Source organism: Nansenia antarctica, assembly GCF_963989245.1.
Source record: "Nansenia antarctica genome assembly, chromosome: 1".
NCBI classification, from domain to species: Eukaryota; Metazoa; Chordata; class Actinopteri; order Argentiniformes; family Microstomatidae; genus Nansenia; species Nansenia antarctica.
The window spans coordinates 88,932,190-88,954,107 of NC_137674.1; the positions used below are offsets into that span (position 1 = coordinate 88,932,190).

Here is a 21,918-nt window from a genome sequence, read left to right on the forward strand (position 1 = left end):
TCCTGCAAACGTTGCAGCTCAAAGTGCTCCAATCATTATATAATCATAATTAAATTATTTAGTCATTTAAAGGTTTTTAGTCTTGACTTGAACATAGGCTTATCTATCATTAATGGAATATATAGGAATGGAATAATATAAGCATAAAATAAAAGGTATTCCACTACAATAGCGTAGAAGTAAACATACCCCACACGCTAACCCTATCCCAAATAGGCCTGTCATAACAGAAATAATTTCCCTTCAAATATAAAAATAAAGAAGAACAAAGAATAAAAAACGGAACCTGATGACATGGTAGCAGACAGCACAAACATGAATAATAATGTTCTATTCAGACCTGAGCAAAAGACATATTTGAAATGTCAAATATTAGAAAAACATGAGGTGTGCTTGATCTAGCTTGCCTTGCATGTAGCTCTAGCCTTTCTGTGACTATTTCAATGCTTTCATTGAGCCTGACAAGGAAATCAAGCACGTAATGTTTTTCAAAATTCTAATGTTGCTCTGGTTCGTTTGTTTGTGTGCGTGTGTTGTCTGTCTTGTCTCAATTGTTGTACGAATTCCACCAACCTTGATTGTGGGGATAAAAAAAAGGATGTTGAAACAATGAATTCAAAGTAATCCTTTCTACATGAATATGGGTGTATTTTATTCCAACATAGGTTGTGCAAAAGACAACATTCACACAAAGGAGTCATAATAAATGAGGAATGAATGCTTTACGATGTTGTGGATAAGACTCAAATTTGCTCCGGTAAAACTCATGACAAAGCTGGGCAGCCAACGCCTGGTTGAAGAGCACATAGAGGACAACGAGCCACCAGGTGAGAGAGTGACCTCCGGAAACTACACCCAGAGACAAGTAGATCAGCAGCTCAGCAAAATAATGCGGACAAGAGACCAGCTCAAACCAGCCTCCGCTCGGCACTCTGTGGGCAAGAGTCTCCACTGTCCCTGAAGACATCAAAGAGAGCAACACAATGTTTATTACGATACCATACAACCCATCTACAGTGGGGGAAATAAGTATTGAACACATCATCATTTTGTCCACTAAATGTATTTCCAATGAGCCTATTCAAGTGAAATTTGCACCAGACTTTGGTATTAACTCAAACAATCCAGACAAAAAAATATTAACATTAAAGTCCATATGTAAATAAAGTTATGTGTAATAAAGTGGAATGAAAAAAGTATTTTTTAGGACTTTAAACTAAAGTTTAGATTTTTTGCCTGGATTGAATCATGAGAAAATCGTATCGTGAACCCAGTACCGTCCCAGTGAGCAATTGTACGTTGATTAGACGTCTAAACAACGTCTAAATGGCCTGTAGACGTCTAGGCGAAATCGAGGCTAAATATACGCCAAATTGGAAATTGAAACAACGTCTATGTTTAGACGTTGAAATGCCGTTGAAACATAGACGTTGTTTCCCTGTCTATGTTTCAACGGCATTTCAACGTCTAAACATAGACGTTGTTTCAATTTCCAATTTGGCGTATATTTAGACCTTGAAATGCCGTTGAAATATATATGTTCCTGGAGGTACTGCAATACCAGGTCGATGCGTGGTGTGGACGGAGCAAGCCCCTATTCCATCTCCCTGCTCCAAAAATCAATTTAATATAACGTCCCCGGGTAGGGGACGTATCAGATATTAAACTGATAAGAACAGATACACTTGATCTTAGCCAAAAGGCCGAGAAGCGATACCCGCGATGGTTTCGAGGGAGGGTACTCATTCTCTGGCACGTCAATGTAGGTCACGGTTTAACCACAACAATAGTTTCTATAGGCATTCCACTATATAATAATAATGGTATTAGTGGAATAGTGTTTTAACAATAATAATGTAGTGCCAATGTACAAAACATCCCAAAAATACTACTTTTCACTGTTCCAACCGGGAAATTCAATACGTCCCATGGTCACGTGGTAACCCGTCTCCAATCGTAGCGAAAGAAAGCATTTGTTAACCAAAATTACATTAACCGCAAACTGGAAATAATAACCAACCGGTTACATGTAGCAAAACGTAATGCGATTATTATGTGACGTTTTTTGTATTTAAGAAAGCACATTTTAACGATATTTCCTTTTAACGATCAGTTTCTATGGACCTCTTTGAATTAAAAGAAAAGGACAAAGAAGAATATGCCTGTAAGCAATGCGTTTGTATTTTTAAAATATAACTGGTCTTTCCTCTCATTCTGTGCTACTTGTTCCTGTTTAAAGTTGTTCATGTGCTTTGATCTTTGTTTGAAAAGCCACTGATGACTCTACAATGATAGACTCTCCTCTGCAGTCATCAACACCTGGTACTATGACTATTTTTCTATATAATCTCAATTCAGTTCATGTAGTGTGTTGCCGATTTGTCTTCCCAGCCTCATAGTCATAGAGTAGAGCGTAAGGACAATAGAATGGGTTTAATAACGGTTTTAATGCATTTGAGATAAGTAGAAAATATGTTTAGACACAGACCGCATTTATCTGGGTTAAAGGACAGCGACGTATAGACCAGGGACGTGTCGTCCATATAAGCAGGGTAAGCAGTGCTTACCCAACGAAAAAAAAAAAAACGAAAAAAAAAAACGTGAAAATATTAAAATAAAAGTGCTTGTAACCGTTTGTTTGTTTTCATTAAAAGAGTCGTATTTTAGGTCCCAGGGCAGCAGGAGTCATTCATTTTGATGTTGCATTTTTAGCGCCACCTGTAGGAGTAAAGCACTTCCTACTCTGCAAGCACTCCTCTCTTTGCTTTCCCTTGCGTACATTCGAATGCGTGAAAATGTCCTTTTTATTTTTTTCCGATGCCTCAGCCCGCTGTGTAACGTGACCAGGGTAAGCATGCTTTCAGCCAATCAGAGTAGTTCTTTCATTCCGATAAGAGCTACTGATTGGCTATCATTTTCAAGTTCACAAGGTCACAAGTTCATCAAGTTCACACTATTCTGCTCTTCCCGGCAGAATAGTTTATGCTAGCTCAAACAAAGGATAACTTGCGAATATGGACATTACTTTCAGTGTCAGCGACCTAAAGGGATTTTGTAGACTGGGCTGGACTGCAAAAACAGAACTACTGGCTAAAGGCCGGCCAAATCTACCGCTCAACGATCTGCACACCCAGAAAGGGAGAGTCGCTAGGGGGTTCCAACAAGTCTAGTATGAGTGGAAGAAATGGCTATGTGGCTGTGCAGAGACCAATCGCCTCTTTTGCTACTCCTGTACACTGTTTTCTACAGGTTATAGTGTGTGGATTCAGAAAGGCTACGAGGACCTTAACAATCTTACCAACACGCTCAATAAACACGAGAAGACGGCAACACACATCAGAAGCCAAGTAGCCCTGAAAACCTTTGGCACCACGACGCGCATCGACTCAGCTCTGGATGAGCAGACGAGACTGGCCACAGAAATTCACAACCAAAAGGTAAAAGAGAATAGAGATATTCTAAACAAATTAATAGATGCCACCTGCTTCCTAGCTAAGCAAGAAGTATCATTTCGGGGAAATGAGGAAGGCAAGGAATCTCTGAACCGTGGGAACTACGTGGAACTGCTACATCTCATTGCCAAATATGATTCGAATTTAGCCACCCATTTAAGATCATCCACTGTTTTCTCTGGTCTTTCAAATAAGATCCAGAATGATCTGATTGAGGCAATCGGAGACGTTATCATCGACAACATCAAAAATGAGATTTCTGAAGCCCCATTTGTTGCTGTCGAGGTCGATGAATCGACTGATGTAACCAACAGAGCCCAGATCTCAGTCATTCTGCGCTACGTGCTCAATCAAGAGGTGAAAGAAGCCTTTTTAGGTTTCGATGATGTAAGTAATGATAGAACTGCCGGGGCTGTCGCTGATTATGTTTTGAGCGCTTTGGATAAATGTAACTGCTTTGGAAAATTAGTTGCCCAAACATACGACGGAGCAGCCGTTATGGCGTCTAGTTTAAATGGGGTTCAGGCCAAGATTAGAGAAAAGATCCCAGAGGCTATTTTTACGCACTGTTATGCTCATAAATTGAATCTCGTATTATCGCAATCGGCGAGGTCTATTCCAGAATGCCAGGTATTTTTCAAAACAGTGGAAGGCCTTTCATCATTTTTCAACAAATCGACAAAGCGCACAAAACTCACAGTTCCAGAGGCAACACATTTGATTAAACTAGTCCTAACCATACCAGCAACAACGGCATCTGTTGAGAGGTCATTTTCAACTTTGAAGAGAGTGAAGACCCTCACTCGAAATCGCACTGGACAAGGACGCCTTTCATCACTGGCCCTGATCTCAATTGAAAAAGAGAGACTTTCAAAACTGCAACAGGCGAGTGACTTCTACACTAAAGTGACAGAGGTGTTCCTTCGCAAGGAGAGGCGAATGGACCTCGTTTTCAAGTAAAGGTAAGATATCATTTTTAAATTTACTTTGCTGGTTTATATGATTTATATGATTCGCGAGGCTGGTGGCGATCTTTAGCAGGCTGGCTACTTGAAAATATCTTGGTTCAAAAAAGATTGAACAATGAGCACCCCTGATATAGTCGAAACTGGCAACTGTTTTTTTGGTTTTTGGTAATCTGATCACAAAGTGACACTACCGTTTATTAGCGGGTTCTAGGGCATCAAAATTGCATTTCCTTGAAACTGCGTTCACTGATAGCGTGTATGTGTAATTACGTGTATTTCTATATTTTATGCTTACCCAATCTAAAAGCTCACGGCACGTGCCTGGTATAGACGCAATTTAAACCACCACTTCCGCATGAATAACTATGCTAGACTACATGGAATCTCAGACTAAATGACGGTCTGGTACATATTTTGACAATCTACAGGCGTTTAGGGTATTAATTTAAACTCAAAGTGCTGCTAGACTAAAACAGGTTTAGAGACAGACAGCATTTATCTGGGTTAAAGGACAGCGACGTATAGACGCAATTTAAACCACCACTTCCGCATGAATAACTATGCTAGACTACATGGAATCTCAGACTAAATGACGGTCTGGTACATATTTTGACAATCTACAGGCGTTTAGGGTGTTAATTTAAACTCAAAGTGCTGCTAGACTAAAACAGGTTTAGACACAGACAGCATTTATCTGGGTTAAAGGACAGCGACGTATAGACGCAATTTAAACCACCACTTCCGCATGAATAACTATGCTAGACTACATGGAATCTCATACTACATGACGTCTGGGACGTATTCTGAAAGTTTAGAGGGGTTTAATAACGGTTTTCATGCATTTAAGATAAGTAGAAAATATAGCCGTAATATAGCTGGTCTATATTGGTTTATATTGTAGACGCGAGGTTGAAAAGACGTCTATTGCTCACTGGGGTGAATCGTATCGAATTGTGAGTTGAGTGTATCGTTACATCCCTAATGGCGACTAAAGCGAATGTTTGCCGAATCACTCATTCTACCACCTTGGAAGGAAATTGTAAAGATAATGAAGAGAGTCACCACCACCATCACCATCACCACCCACGGACAAGCTCCCAGCCCCATCCAGGCGATTGTGTTTTACGCCCCCCGAAAGAGCTCACATTTAAAACGCCCAGCACCACATTGGGGAACCTTCAACCTTGTAACTCCCAGCCAAACAACCTGGCTACCAGGACAACGAGTATTGGTCGCAATCGTATACATTTTTAAGCAGTTTAGGACACAAATAGCACAGGGAAAGCCCTCGTCACTAAAGGCACTCTGGTCCAGACCAAGGGCACCGGTGCCTCCGGCTCTTTCAAGATTAACAAGGAGGCGGTCAAGAAAACGGTGAAGAAAGCCGCCGTCGCAAAACCCAAGAAGGTAGTAGCAAAGAAGCCCGCCGCCGCTAAGAAGTCTCGCAAAAAGGCCGTTGCAAAGAAGCCTGTCGCCGCTAAGAAGTCTCCCAAGAAGGCAGTCGCAAAGAAGCCCGTCGCCGCTAAGAAGGTTGCCAAGAGCCCCAAGAAGGTTAAGAAGCCCGCACCTGTCAAGAAAGCACCGACCAAGAGCCCCAAAAAGGCCGTCAAGGTAGCGAAGCCCAAAGCAGCCAAGGCAAAGAAGGCAGCCCCAAAGAAGTAAACTTGTGTTGACAGTGTTCATGTTGACACTTGTACCACAAAAAAAGGTTCTTTTAAGAGCCACCCACCTTTCCATAAAAAGTGCATTTTCATCCATGTCGACATAACGGAACTTTCTCAAATAAGAAGGTCCGATTTACACCAGTCTCAATCACTGACCTATGCACACGAGAATAATAGCTATATTAAATATTGAAATGGCCTTAATGAAAGTGTAATACTTTACACAAACATGTTTTAACAAACGATATATATTGTCTCACTCTGTCTCTTCGTGAGCGAGGAGGGGGGGGGTTCTATGCTAGAATCCACAAAATACCTTTCAATATCGACATACGGTAGTTTGCTTTATATAACGTTATTTGGATAGAAATGGTCAACTTTTCGCTCTAGTAGTAGCCTACTACATTGCGTATGGAGAGAGCTGTGAGAGCCTAATGCACTTCACTTTTCGCTGTAATGCCAATAAGGAGTATTGTTTCGCTATTTAGTATATTATTAGCAAATTATTGGTTTGATTTGAACTTTGATTTCTGGCGCGCGAGGGAAACTCACAAAGGCCGAGTGAAACAGCGGCCAATCGCTGGGCGGCGGGAAGAGGCGCGCGTATCCGGGTTGCTGATTGGATGAGGTGTCATCGGCCCGGTGGCCAATGAACGCTGGTCAGGCTGAGCTATTAGAACACCACCCCAAGCGAGCAACTAGTATACACTTTTTCTTTAACTAGTACAGAACCCGCTTTAAGTTTCAAGATGTCAGGAAGAGGTAAAACCGGAGGCAAGGCCAGAGCAAAGGCAAAGACCTGTTCTTCCCGAGCTGGACTCCAGTTCCCAGTGGGCCGTGTGCACAGGCTCCTGCGCAAAGGCAACTATGCCCATCGTGTGGGCGCTGGCGCACCGGTCTACCTGGCCGCCGTGCTCGAGTACCTGACTGCTGAGATCCTGGAGTTGGCCGGCAACGCCGCCCGCGACAACAAGAAGTCTCGTATCATCCCCCGTCATCTGCAGTTGGCCGTCCGTAACGACGAGGAGCTGAACAAACTGCTAGGCGGTGTGACCATCGCTCAGGGCGGTGTGCTGCCCAACATCCAGGCAGTGCTGCTCCCCAAGAAAACAGAGAAGCCCGCCAAAGCCAAGTAAAAGTTCTACTCCGGCTTTCACCCCACTTCTTAACCCCAAAGGCTCTTTTAAGAGCCAACCACTTGTCTCTCAAAAAGTGCAATTTGTATTTTCATCTCTAAACGGTGTTTGTCCGCTATGAGTACCCTAGTGTGCCTCATGTTGAAGCCTGCAATCACTAAGTTAAACAGTCACATACCTTCGTGAGGCTGAGAGAACGCACCCACAACACTTTTGATTTGGCCACGTGGTGTTGCCAACCAATGTTCCCTTCATGATGAATGCTGGCTATAAGCATAAACACAACAAATGCATCTGAGAATAGCGTAAAAGCTATAGCTGGGGTCGTTGTCCTTAAGAAAGTGGTATCACAACAGTGGTTCTATATCGTGGAGCTCCGCCCCATAGGGGAGCTCTGCTCCTATTGGTTTACCCGCTACCTAAAGTAGCCAATGACTGAATTTTTCAATGCCTGCGCCCGCCTGGGGTGCTATATAAAGGGGCGTACTTCGCTCCCTCATTCTCCCAAAAAGTTCAGCACGGGTTGAATCTGAAGACTGAGAAGGACGACTACTAGACTGGAGGACCCGCCAGCCTTTCCCTTCGAGATGGATCGTCCGCCGCCGATAAAGAAGTTTTTCCGGGACTCCTGCCGCTGCCGCTCCCTAGCAGCGGAGGACGGACACGACTACTGCCACGTCTGCCTCGGCCCCGAACATGCCGAGGCGGCGTTGGTCGCCTCCCCCAGCTGCCTCCCCTGCTCTCTCCTTTCCGTCGAGGACAGGAGTAGGAGGGTGGCCTGGTTCAAGGAGAGCGTTCCCCTGACGGGCGCTATCTCGGAGATGCTATCCGACTCAGATAACTCTGCCGATGATACGATAGTTATGGAGATAGACTCCAGTTCTATGAGTGGAGCGGAGCCCCATAGGGGAGCTCTGCTCCTATTGGTTTACCCGCTACCTAAAGTAGCCAATGACTGAATTTTTCAATGCCTGCGCCCGCCTGGGGTGCTATATAAAGGGGCGTACTTCGCTCCATCATTCTCCCAAACATACAAAACAGCCGGGTTTGAACGAGTCGAAGTAGGCCAGCAGCCCTATGGGGCTCCGCTCCACTCATAGAACTGGAGTCTATCTCCATAACTATCGTTCTATATCGTGGAGCTCCGCCCCATAGGGGAGCTCTGCTCCTATTGGTTTAGGCGGAGCGAGCGAGGCCAAATGTACCCCCACTGAGACTATTAATCCGAAAACAATCTCAGCGGCACCCGGAGCTGACCACTGATGTTGGTTCAAGACAACCTTAAAAAGTTGGCCCAACCCACACCGAGTCTGCTCCACTGATCTAGCCCTTACGTGAGCACGCAGGGTTGTAGATCTAACGGAACATGTCCTGGAGGAGGGTCCCCTCCCCAGGCACATCCGTAATCATCCTGACAGCACTTGAATAGCATCCCCAACCAGGGTAATCCAAGTGCCATCCCCACTACATCAGTCATCAGCAAACTGAGGACAGAATGAGAAAAGGATGAGGAAGAAATATCACTTACCCAACCCTTACGTTGGGTTGTTGATCTAACAGAACATGTCCTGGAGGAGGGTCCCCTCCCCAGGCACATCCGTATTCATCCTGACAGCACTTGAATAGAATCCCCATGACCAGGGTAATCCAAGTGCCCTTCCCACAACATCAGTCATCAGCAAAAACTGAGGACAGAATGAGAAAGGATTGAGGAAGAATATCACTGACCTAACCCTTACGTGAGCACGTAGGGTTGTTGATCTAACGGAACATGTCCTGTTCGCCACTCTCTCGTTGAGGACCCTTAAATCTAGTATGGGTCTCATGCCTCCCGATTTCTTTGGGACAAGGAAATATGGGGAGTACCACCCCATGTCCCACTGGTCCCTCGGAACCATTGTCACTGCGCTCCTTGTTAGGAGATTCGTAATCTCCTCCTGGAGCGCACGTGTTTTTATCGGGCAGGACAAAACAGTCCCTCTCACGCCCCTGAAGGGCGGAGGAGGCTGAATGAACTGTAGTGCATATCCCCTCCTCAATGTCCTGTCCAGCCAGCCCGACAGAATACCTGCCCCTTCTAGCCATTCTGTATAACGCAACGACAGCGGCTGGGCCGTCTGTTGTGGTGCAGTCGACAGAAAAAACTTGAATTTCTGTATGACCCCAGCCGCCGCTGCCCACCGAGGAGGTGGCACAGCACAAGGTGGGGTCATTTCGAAAGGGATGGGCTGCCGTCTGTAAAGAGTGTTTGTTATGTGTAACAATGCTCTTTATTGACGCAGGTTTATTATGCCTGATAATCAAAGAACCGGCCGCACGCTCATGAGCTGGGCCAGGTCTTGATAGACATGGAGGGGTTTTTGATGTAAATAAAGGTCCCTCTATACGGCTACATACAGGGGTGTTTAACCCGCTACGTGTCGTGATAGGGGTAAGTCCGTTAGGCAGAGAGCTGGCCACACGCCGGTAAGCTGGGCCAGTCTCCGGTTTGTTTCTAACCGGTAGCGAGTCGACCACACTCTGACAAGGCAGGTGGGTCTCCGCTCTGGTAGATACCATGGAAAATCCTCCTTAGGGATGGTTTGCCGTCTGTAAAGAGTGTTTGTTTTGAGTAACAATGCCCTTTATCGACGTAGGTTTATTATGCCTGATAACCCAAAAAACGGACGCACGCTCATGAGCTGGGCCAGGTCTTGATAGACATGGAGGAGTTTTTGATGTAAATAACGGTCCCTCCATACGGCTACAGACAGGGGTGTTTAACCCCCTTTGTGTCGTGATAGGGGTTAGTCCGCTAGGCAGAGAGCTGGCCACACGCTGGTAAGCTGGGCCAGTCTCCCGGTAGCAAATGGACCACGCCCTGACAAGGCAGGCGGGTCTCCGCGCTGGTAGATAACATGGGAAAATCACCTTTACTGAAAAAGTAAGGTGGGGATTTTCCTTCCTTTGCCTCTTTATGAGGTAGCAGCCATGAAGAGGAAACCGGTGGTGGGGTCATTACCGACCCCTCCGCCAGTGAAGCCGGGTCACGCTGCCATGGGGGGCCGTAGCGGGCCCTCCCAGTGGTCAGCGGCGGGGGCTGGGGATGCCGAGTGGGGCATGGCTCCGTCGGTAGAGGTGGAGCCAGTGCCGCATCACGCCGAAAACTCAGTTTCGCAGCCGTTGACGGCCTAGTCGTCACCACGGCGGAAGAAGAAGAGGTGGACCAGGTACATCGTCGCGGCACTGAGCTTGCTCAGAAACTCCGCCTCCGCTGCAGACAGACCGTTGGGTCGGTCTGTGGTGATTTTCGCAATGGCGGCGTTAAATACAGCGATGTTATTCGCCGCCGCCGCCGCCTGCGCACCGAGCTCATCAGAGCTTTCTGATTCTGACACCGGCACCGACCACTCAGCTGGGTGAGGGCGGCGTGATGTCAGGGCCGGCTGAGCGGGCGGGACCATCCCTACTTGGGGAGGTGCCTGCCCAGAACGCCGCTCTGGGGCCTGTCCGGACGCATCATCGGCAGAGCTATTCGAGTCGGATAGCATCCCCGAGATAGCGCCCGCCAGGGGAACGCTCTCCTTGAACCAGGCCATCCCCTTTCGCCTTTCTGCGACGGAAAGGAGGTGGAAGGGGAGGCAGCTGGGGGAGGCGACCAACGCCGCCTCGGCATGTTCGGGGCCGAGGCAGACGTGGCAGAAGTCGTGTTTGTCCTCCGCTGCTAGGAAATCGCAGCGGCAGGCGTCCCGGAGGAACCTCTTCGTGGTTACGAAAATGTGGGTGGCTCTTAAAAGAGCCTTTTTGTGGTACAAATGGTGTCGGAAAGAACACTTTGAATGTTTACTTCTTCTTTGGGGCTGCCTTCTTTGCCTTGGGCTTCACCGTTTTGGGTTTGGCTACCTTGGGCTTGGCTGCCTTGACGGCCTTTTTGGGGCTCTTAGCCGGAGCCTTCTTGACCGGTGTGGCCTTCTTGGGGCTCTTGGTGGCCTTCTTGGTGACTGCCGCGGGCTTCTTTGCCTTCTTGGGAGACTTCTTGGCCGCAGCAGCGGGCTTCTTTGCCTTTTTCGGAGACTTCTTGGCAGCGGCGGGCTTCTTTGCGGCCGCCTTCTTGGGTTTCGGTCCACTGTGTCTTGCACCGCCACAACCTTGTGGCCAAATCTAAAAGTCCACCTCTCCATGAGTCTCTCAATGTTACAGTCAAGGCAATAAACAAAATAAAAGCCCACGCCCTGAATACCAGATTGTTCAGACAGCTGTGTCAGGAAAATGACGAGACCTTTGAGCGTCTTCTTCTCCACACTGAGGTCCGCTGGCTCTCAAAAGGAAACTGCCTTGCTCGCTTTTGTGAGCTGTTTGACAGCATCGTGGAGTTCCTGGAGGTGGATGCAGCTCTTGGGGAACAGGTGTCATCCATCCGCTGCGACATCATGTACCTCGCAGACTTCTTTGGAAAAATGAATGAAGTCACACTGAAGCTCCAAGGAAAAGGAGTTACTCTGGTCCAGAGCAAGGCGGTCATCCAGAGTCTCACCTCCAGGCTGGATCTATACAGGCAGAGCATAGGCAGGAGGCAGTTTGCTCATTTCCCGCTGTTGACCAAGGTAATCTAGCCTAGGCTACTAAATTATGATAATAATAAATAATACATGTAATAAATGTAGGCTACTCTATGCAAAACTATATTTGTGTTCCTGGTTAGTATAAATAACTTATGTTCTGTGTTCTTATGTATTATGAGTATAAACTTTAAGAAACATCAATTAGTTAACTAATTAGCAATAAAATAACCAGTTCAAAATCAGATAACATTCTCCACAGATAACAATTTCCTGGTTATGCTCATTGCAGGTGTCTGAGGCTCTTACCGATGAGCGCCTCCTCATTTACCACCTGAGGATGGTGAATGCTGACTTGAAGATCCACTTCAGGGATCTTTTGGACCTTGATGTTCCCATTCAGGCGGACGTGGCGGAATGCGAGCCAGCAATCTAGGAGCATCTCATCGACATCCAGAGTGACGATGAGGCCCAGGCTATTTTCCGCACCTCTGGCTGGGGCAACATGTGGGTCAACTACTCTCAGCGTTACCCGGGCTCTGTGGGAGAAAGTGAGGCTGCTTCTTCTGGCTTTCCCAACCACATACCTGGTGGAGCAGGGATTCAGCCAGGTCCTCCACATGCAGTCCAAGTACCGCAATCGCTTGAACTTGACGGCCTCAGGTGCACTGCGACTGAAACTAACTTCTCTGCAACCCGCAGTGAAGAAACTGGCGGAGAACCACCAAGCGCAGGGCTCACACTAATCCCCCCCCCCCCCGTGCAATTTGGCGAAATGTCACACCAGCACACTTAAAAAACGAACAATGTTAGTTGTAATGTACATGTTCAGCTCTCCCTCTAGTTAGCTGAATGGGTGAATCTTCTGCTTACTCCGGCAGTACGGGTGAAATGATGAGACTTGACACAATTCGATTTGGTTTTCCTTCTTCCTTAATTAAACAGATTGTAAAACTGACAAAACACATCGATACATTAGTACATATAACAACCAAACAGTGAACGAACTAACAGAAAAGATTTAACAAAACACAATCATTCAGAGCTCAACTCACCAACTCCCATCTCTCTCTACAACTAACCTTCCGTTTCCCCTGTCACCCAGATCACACTCATTAAGCCCGCCCCCATTTCTATCTAAACCAATCACTCTCCGCATGCATACTTTTAACCAATCCGCTGAGCCTCCAGTAGTTTGGCGCGCTCTTGAGCGGCTATTTCTGCTGCCTTCAATTCAATCACGGCCGCCTTCTGCCTTGCCTCAGCGATCTCTTCTTCGGCCTCCAATTTCACTTTTGCTGTCTCCTTCTCAAACTCGGCCACGCTATCAGCTGACTTCAGTCTTGCCTCAGCGGCTTTCCTTTCCAGCTTGGCAATAGCTTCTTTATTTTCTCTATTTGTCGCTCGATCTTTGGCCTCTTCTTCGGCGAGAACGTCGGCCCTTTTCCTCTCATCTTCGGCGAGAGCGTCGGCCCTTTTCCTCTCATCTTCGGCGAGAGCGTCGGCCCTTTTCCTCTCATCTTCGGCAAGAGCGTCGGCCCTTTTCCTCTCATCTTCGGCGAGAACGTCGGCCCTTTTCCTCTCATCTTCGGTGAGAGCGTCGGCCCTTTTCCTCTCATCTTCGGCGAGAGCGTCGGCCCTTTTCCTCTCATCTTCGGCGAGAGCGTCGGCCCTTTTCCTCTCATCTTCGGCGAGAGCGTCGGTGGCCATTTGCTTTGCTGCGGCGGCCTTGTCGGCCATTTTGTTAGTATTCTCCTTCTCAATTCTTCCAAATTCAGTCACATACTTTTCCCAAAGTTCATCCCTTTTGTCCTCCAGCTCCTCTAGTGACTTTCTCGTGTTGCACGCCTCAACTACAGGGATCCACTCCCCCCAGCTTGATAGCAGACTTCGCGCTTTGATGATGAGGTTCTCTGTGAGTGTGCTTCGTTCTTTACAAACGTCGTGGGTTGCCTCTTCTAGACTGATCCTCTTCGCGCCTTCGTGACTCCGTTCTGCTCGTCTAATTGTGGATGAAAGCTCGATTCCCGCGAACCTTGTCCACATGTTGGCCTTTAAGACGTGACCGACCTGTTCAACCTTCTGAGCTCTCTCCTCAGCGGCATTGGTGATGTCTTGAAGAAGCTGACTGTTACCTGTCTCAGTTTCCTGACTTGCTTTGGCCTGCAAACCTTCCTCATAATTGTCGTCTGCAGAGTTTAGGTCTTTCGCGTTTGACAGGAGCGCTATCCACTCGCGTTTCATGTCATCTTCGCCCATCAATGCCACTGACCTGATGATATGGCGATATCCTCTCTCAAAAGTGACTGCCAACTTTTCCCTTTCGATCTTTAGTGCTTCCATTCTGCCTGTGACTCAGAAATAACTTGTGTGTACCTGTTTCGTCTTTCTATCTTATATCTTCAGCCCTCTCTGACTCCCTGAGCTGATTTTCGCTGGTCCCTGCACTTCCTTAACTAGTCTTCGGCAGCGGAACCAGGTTCACCGTGGGGTCATCCCAGGGATACTGCTAAAAATAAAATAATAAAGTGGGAGAGGATTTTCCTCCCCCCGACGACTTAATACCCAGGTACACACAAACCTATTTTAATGCAAACAGTCAATAGAGTCACAGAGAAGAGTGCTGGGTGTGGGTAGCTCTCTGGGTAGCTGCTATTAGCTCGCAATTCCTTTCTTGGTGGGTCTTGTAGGTTAGCCTAGCTGGCTGTGGATTCTTGCAGTTGGGTTAACCAGTTGAAGCTAGCCGTGGATTATTTCTCTCCTTGCCTGCCTAGCTAGCTGTAGCTTTGAGTGCTATAAGCTCTACCGCGTGCCTGCTGCGCTATTGCGACAACAGGGCTAACGCTAGCTTAGTTGGCTAATGCTACGCTGGCTAGCAAGTGGCTAGTTAGCTACAGTTGCGGGCGCCGCGGCTCCGTTGCCGGCTGGAGGCTGCGTCACTAACCTGACCAGACTTTAGCTTGCTCTTATCTCCGGTGAATGGATCCTTGTCCCTCCCGGAGCTCCTGTTGCGTCCAACCGTGCTTGTTTTTCTTAGCTAACTGACGGTCCGTCCTCCTGCGGTCGTCAGCGGGTGTTTTACAATTGTTCAGCTCTCCCTCTAGTTAGCTGAATGGGTGAATCTTTTGCTTACTCCGGCAGTACGGGTGAAATGATGAGACTTGACACAATTCGATTTGGTTTTCCTTCTTCCTTAATTAAACAGATTGTAAAACTGACAAAACACATCGATACATTAGTACATATAACAACCAAACAGTGAACGAACTAACAGAAAAGATTTAACAAAACACAATCATTCAGAGCTTAACTCAACAACTCCCATCTCTCTCTACAACTAACCTTCCGTTTCCCCTGTCACCCAGATCACACTCATTAAGCCCGCCCCCATTTCTATCTAAACCAATCACTCTCCGCATACATACTTTTAACCAATCATAAATCAAACAAATAAAATAACCTCCAAATGAACTACCCTCCCATGGATTAGCCAAACAGTACAGTTTTGTAGCCTACTGTTTGTTCTGCACCAGACGTGTGCAATTGCTGCTGTTCCGTAGCGTCTGTCTGTATTCTGTTTGTATTCTCTTGTCTGAGTTTGTTTAACACTCATAAACATCATTTGTATTCACATTCACATGGCTTTTCTGCTCTCTGATGACTAATGATAATGATATTCCAACTGCCCAGTTAAATCCAATTTATTATTTGGCATTCAGTGACATGCTTTTTAAATGATATAACACAGAATATTAGTCAACATTAATATTCAGGGGAGAAAATAAGCCTACTTTTTTATGGGGGGCGATAAGAGACCTGGATAATGGACAGGGGGGCGCTGGCCCAAAAAAGGTTGAGAACCACTGGTCTAGAAGGAACTCACCCGAGCTAAGTGGGCGGAGTTCCAGAACACAGCTCCGGAAGGGAGAAGGGTCCAGCTGCGGACATCAAATCTATCACCCGGAAGCTTGATGGACCATATTTGGTTAACAGGATATGACATGGGTTAACAGGATATGACATGGGTTAACAGGATATGACCTGGACTTCGAAAGGACATCGACTCATTTGTATGTTACAACTATCCATGTTAGTGGTGAAGGTATGTTTTGAAAAGAAATTGTCATGAATTCATTGTCTAACACTATCTGTAAACTACATCACCAGGCAGGAAACGCTTGCCTCAGGCTGATTAACCAAATGGCTACTATGAAGGTATGTTTTTTGCAAATCATTTATGCAAGAAATGTTTATACTAAGGATAGTTGATTGTTGAAGTGTGATATGATGCGTTTTTGTGTGACTATATGCAAATGTTGTGTGCCTATCAAATATTGCAATACTCATTGTTTGACCTTAAGCATACTTTAAGTGTGTCCACTCTCAGGACATAAACTGACCACTCTTAGTCAACATGCTTTTCTCTGTAACTGGACCTGAGCCAAATATAGAGACCACGGCTAGTGGGGACCAGTATAGGTTACCAGTGGTCAGCAGGGTAGAACAGCATGGACACAGGATGGAGACTTATATGGGAACTGTTGTCAGTATATTTAGGAGCGGTCGGTCAGCTGACTGAGAGTCAGGTAACTGTTGACCGGAACGAACAACCCGTTATGGTATGAAACAGAGGCAAAACTGCATCTAACTTTAGTATGTAAACAACATGTATGACTGGTGACTGGTGATTGGCAAGGTACAGCTGTTTCCGGTGTCAGCGGAAATCTAGGATAAAAGGGCCACTGCAAAGTGTCATTCGGTGTGTGTCTCCTGTGCCTGCCGTGATTGAGAGGACACCCAGCGCTGTATGGAATAAACTTATATCTTAATTGTCTACTTGAGCAAATCTATCATTAATTACTGAATGGGGAAAGCATCTCGGCCCGCCGCCCTCTTCTGAATATTCACCCACTATCAATTGGCGTCTTCGAACAGGATCAGCTTCAAAAGGTAGGAAATATCTAAGCATATTGACTATCTTCCCAGCTGTACAAAAAACCTGTATTTTTTTCCTTAAATGAAGGAAAGGGGATGAATTTGATGAAGGGGGGACTAATGACTAAATTGGACAAAAAATTAAAGCTTGAGTATTGCTGTGTACATGAAGGTCATTGATTCACATATAGGATAATACGTTATAAAAGGACAGAGCTGCTAGGTGTCACTCTGGAGGAGATATACTGACACTGGATATTGATTAATTCATAGAAGAATTGATTAAACGGAATTGGGCATTCCGTGGGTTTTTATTTATGTCTATCTGTAAGGCATATGTTTATAATGTACAGACATATTGAGGTATGGGACAGGAAATAAGGTGAACTGCAGATCACGCTTGAGTCTAAGGTATTGTGTTTATCTGTAAGGTACAGAAATAAAGTATTGTGTTTATCTGTAAGGAACAGAAATACAGTATTGTGGTTATATATATATATGGTAGTGGGTTAGCACAGGATTTGAAACTGTGCAGAAGTAGAATGTTGATTAAGAGGGTTAAATGAATAAGGTATTGACACGCAAGTGGTTATGGTATGTAATTGAAGTATGATTTAAAGAAAGTGTTTATAAGAGGTCAAGCAATGTGGGTACATTCTGTAGAGAAACAGGATAATGAAAGATATAGGTCAGCGGTAAAAAGACAGTTGTAGGACGACATGAATTTGAACAGAAATGGTAATGGTGTTAATGTTAAAGCTAACAGATTGGAGTGACAAGATTGGATTATGGAGAGAGTGAGAATAGGTGTGACGTGGATTTAAATGACCTTGATGAAACGCAATACAACAGACTGAATTAAAATATAACAAGTAAACACGAATTGTGTAACTATAAAGCTCTAACGAGACAATTTAGATAAAAGAATTCCTTTTTACTAACATTGTGTGCATTGTAATTAATCAAACATGGGTAATCAAACTTCTAGGACGGCAAATTGTGAGAAACGAACTAATGAAACAATGTCTGACTTTGTAATCAGAGTCCAAAATACCTGGAGAGAAAAGGCGAATTTGGAATTAGAGGACAAACCTAACGCATTCTTTACAAACATGATTCTAGATGGTATTGGAGACGATGAAAAAAACTTCAAATTATCGACACCAGACATTTTCTCAATGACACCAGCATTGATTGAAAAACGAATAAGGGAATTAGACGCTTTGGGATTGTTTAATAAGCGACACCAATCACAAGCCTTGGAGCTTGCGCAATACACGGACCTAGACGGATGGAATGAATACTAAGCATTATGGGTAATGAAGTCTTACGTGAAGCATGTAGAGTGATAGAGTTATAGGGAAATCATTGAGTTAAGTAATAATAATCCTTGTATTGATTAACATATTGTAAACAAATGATAAAGAGTGAAATGAATAACTATTGTATTTTTCAGGACAAGCGAAATAGCTTAGCACTAACAGCAAAAAGTGGTAAGAGACGAGTGGTAAGAGACTACTCCACAAAGCTGCACCAGAGACGACACTCTGAACCTACACTATTAATAGAACTGCCCTGGCAAACAAGACGCAGCCTCTGTGAAACAGACACACAGATGCATTCTTGCAGATAACACATAGAAGTGTTTCTCATATACATGTAAATGTAGTTGTCTCTTATTGTAATTATCATACAATTCTGCATTGACTCAGTAAACGTAACATTTGAATTTACTTAGTAAACAGAGACATAGACCATGCATTGATGACTAGTTGATGTTCACACAAGCAAAGAGGAATATGTGACATTTTGATTGGACGATAATCCCAAACGGACAACTCTTGCCAATTCTATCTCCTGACAGAACCAAGAAAATGCAGAGAAACTGAGCGACGGACTAAAACGGGGGCGTTGCTGAGGGCCAATCTAACAGAAGTGGGGGCTGAAATGACAGTGAACGATTGAACCAGATGAGAGAAAGTGGAAACCACAAATGATAATTCTCTGTGTAACTGTAAATGAAAATGTTGTTTTTCTGTTTGGAAGCGGAAACATGATAATGACATGACAGACTACAGACTTTGATAAAGCAATTACACATACGAATATGACAGTACTTCACACAATCAACAGTGTTGATCGGCCAACAGCTGAATGCACGAGCATTACACATTAATGCAACATTTATGATAGAAAACCATTCACACTGACTCAAGAGTGTCTCTGATAAATCTACTAAAACCAACGGGTGATTGACTGGGAAATATTGATTATAAGAGAGGGATAGAACATTTAAATGTTCACAGCAAATTTAAACCTTAATGCAAAATAAGCTTATAGTGTACATAGACCAACGGGGAAGTATTCAAGCCATCAGTTATAATTGTGATCAGAATTTTTTAACATACGGGTAGAATAGAACCTATCTACCTCATTAAAAGTATGCTTATTGGAATTGACTCAGATTGCACATTGACAGTGAATAAACTAAGTATTGAAGACTGATTTGGATATTAAAGGGACGGTTCACGGTTTTTCACAACACACGTCCTAGTTTGATACCCATGGCATGAACCTCAAATGACAAATCCTTTTGTTTCCTCTAGGAGCATTGATGAAGGACGAGTTAACCCTTTTGAGAGAAACTAAATGTCTGTCTACCTGTACTTAACGATTGTGCAATCCCTGTATCTAAAAATGTCTCAGCAGGCAAGTGCAGAACTCACTAGAGGGGGGGGGACCACAGGGAGCCCAACCCACTCTCGACTCTGACGATGAGACCCAAGCAAACGGGAATACGGACATGTATTATGACAAACGATTACTGATTCCAGTACCATAATGATGACTATCTCTGCTATTAACAATTATTCTTGATGTTGTTGTGTATTAAGATTGAAACTAGGACAAGAGATACCGGACAGACGATGCGTGCCGAGAGAAACCGTGTGATCCAGGCCTCGTTGTGGATAAGATGGATAGCCACAATTTTATCGGTTATGTATACGCTCTGGGTGTTAACTAACGAAACAGACATTACTTTAACTGAAGACTCTGACACTAATCTTGTTCGCATGCGTCGTGACATCCAGGGAGTTAAACCAAATAGCGCACTAGACTCAGGTGCAGGAGTTTGCCAGTTTGTTGAAGATTGTTGTACGTATTCACCATAACAGGATTAAACCTTTAAGATCAGACAATGGGGACATAGAACAATAGGGGAGAGAAAAGTAGGGGGTGAGGATTCAGAGTTTCAATAACACTGTTAAAACATTTGAGCAAGCATCATGATGGTGAATGAAATAATGTCTACTGTGAGTCTCTCAATAACACAGCAACAATACAAGAGGACAACAAGGCGAAAGCAGACAACAATGGAAGAATGTTCCATCATCTCAGATAGTGCCTCATTGCGACCGGAAAAGCATGATGGTCCCTCTGTTGAAGATCGACCTAGGATATCAAAGAACCAAGACACCTAAAGAAACTGATTGACGATATCCCTATTTGTTAAAAATGTATAATTATGTAACAAACTATGGAAAAACATTTGATTTGACTTAATGATGGAAATGATACCTACTTCATTTGTAATGAGTAGTTAGACATAGTAATGAGAAACCTATTTGGATATTTTCTCCTTTAAACAACAAAGGTTTTTATCCAAAGAAGGTGATTATTAATCAGAGTAGTTTAACCACAAAGTGACCTTTTACTCATGCCAAGTCAATTGTGGAATGAGATGTTTGTTCACTTTGTCAGGCCACATGACTGAGGACTTATATTTGTCTATGGGAAAAGTCATTTAATGACGATTCCGGGGGAGGAATGCAAGATCTCAGCCATGGGGAAAGAAAGAGAAATAATTAAAGTTACTGTCCATTAGAGGAGAAAAAAAAGAGTGAGCTGATATGATGCGTTTTTGTGTGACTATATGCAAATGTTGTGTGCCTATCAAATATTGCAATACTCATTGTTTGACCTTAAGCATACTTTAAGTGTGTCCACTCTCAGGACATAAACTGACCACTCTTAGTCAACATGCTTTTCTCTGTAACTGGACCTGAGCCAAATATAGAGACCACGGCTAGTGGGGACCAGTATAGGTTACCAGTGGTCAGCAGGGTAGAACAGCATGGACACAGGATGGAGACTTATATGGGAACTGTTGTCAGTATATTTAGGAGCGGTCGGTCAGCTGACTGAGAGTCAGGTAACTGTTGACCGGAACGAACAACCCGTTATGGTATGAAACAGAGGCAAAACTGCATCTAACTTTAGTATGTAAACAACATGTATGACTGGTGACTGGTGATTGGCAAGGTACAGCTGTTTCCGGTGTCAGCGGAAATCTAGGATAAAAGGGCCACTGCAAAGTGTCATTCGGTGTGTGTCTCCTGTGCCTGCCGTGATTGAGAGGACACCCAGCGCTGTATGGAATAAACTTATATCTTAATTGTCTACTTGAGCAAATCTATCATTAATTACTGAATGGGGAAAGCATCTCGGCCCGCCGCCCTCTTCTGAATATTCACCCACTATCAAAGTGCCTGGATGAAAAGGTAATGTTGTGGCTTATATATGCCTTGTTGTGATTTTAATAGATAGCTGGAACTCAGCCATATGTTTTACGTACCATTTTCTAGCATTGACTAATTTTAGATGCACTTGAATTCTACAGGGAAAGGAGGTTTTCATTGCTGACCTTCATGTAACCGCAACGTGGGTCCAGCCCTACAACTGTGATCCCATGAGCCATTTCCCAGTAAGTCAAATGATTGAGCCGGTATTTGAATAAGATAAACAGCTATGTAGACAACATTGTATCCAGCATTACAATTGGCATGCCCTTCATGGGACATCAGCACATTAGCTGTGTTGGTCCTAAATACCTTTTTTTTTTTTTTTACTTGATTTCATCAAGGTAAATTAAATGGTTTCCTAACACTAAGCCAAAAAAAACACTACATGTATGAGAAAGGACTTCATCAAATTATCATGTAATTCATAATCATGCACACCCCAGTTAAGTGTTGGATAAAAATGATAAATGCAGTACATGGTTTTGAACAGGAACATGCTGATCAGAAGGATGCCCTTATCCTTCCACTGTGGGTTCCAGGCCACTTTGTCCTGTGTGTAAAGGCCCTTGCACACCAACGCGTTTTTTACGCGCGTTTTTTACGTCCGTTAAAAAAATTCATTAGAACTCATGTTGTGTCAAC

At 44.6% G+C, this 21,918-nt stretch overlaps 2 protein-coding genes across 2 annotated transcripts; both read left to right on the top strand.

The window, feature by feature from the left end:
- Window positions 1-766: 766 nt before the first annotated feature.
- LOC308153771 (uncharacterized protein) lies at window positions 767-6,082 on the top strand (the record flags this gene model as incomplete). The annotated part of the gene is made up of 3 exons (XM_080526963.1): window positions 767-827; window positions 3,250-3,437; window positions 5,684-6,082. The coding sequence occupies 3 exons, from the start codon at window positions 767-769 to the stop codon at window positions 6,080-6,082; spliced, it is 648 nt and encodes a 215-aa protein (XP_080383089.1).
- Window positions 6,083-6,833: 751 nt separating this feature from the next.
- Window positions 6,834-7,220, top strand: LOC308153782 (histone H2A-like; the record flags this gene model as incomplete). Its single annotated transcript, XM_080526974.1, has 1 exon — window positions 6,834-7,220. One exon carries the CDS (start codon window positions 6,834-6,836, stop codon window positions 7,218-7,220), a length of 387 nt encoding a protein of 128 aa, XP_080383100.1.
- Window positions 7,221-21,918: the final 14,698 nt, after the last annotated feature.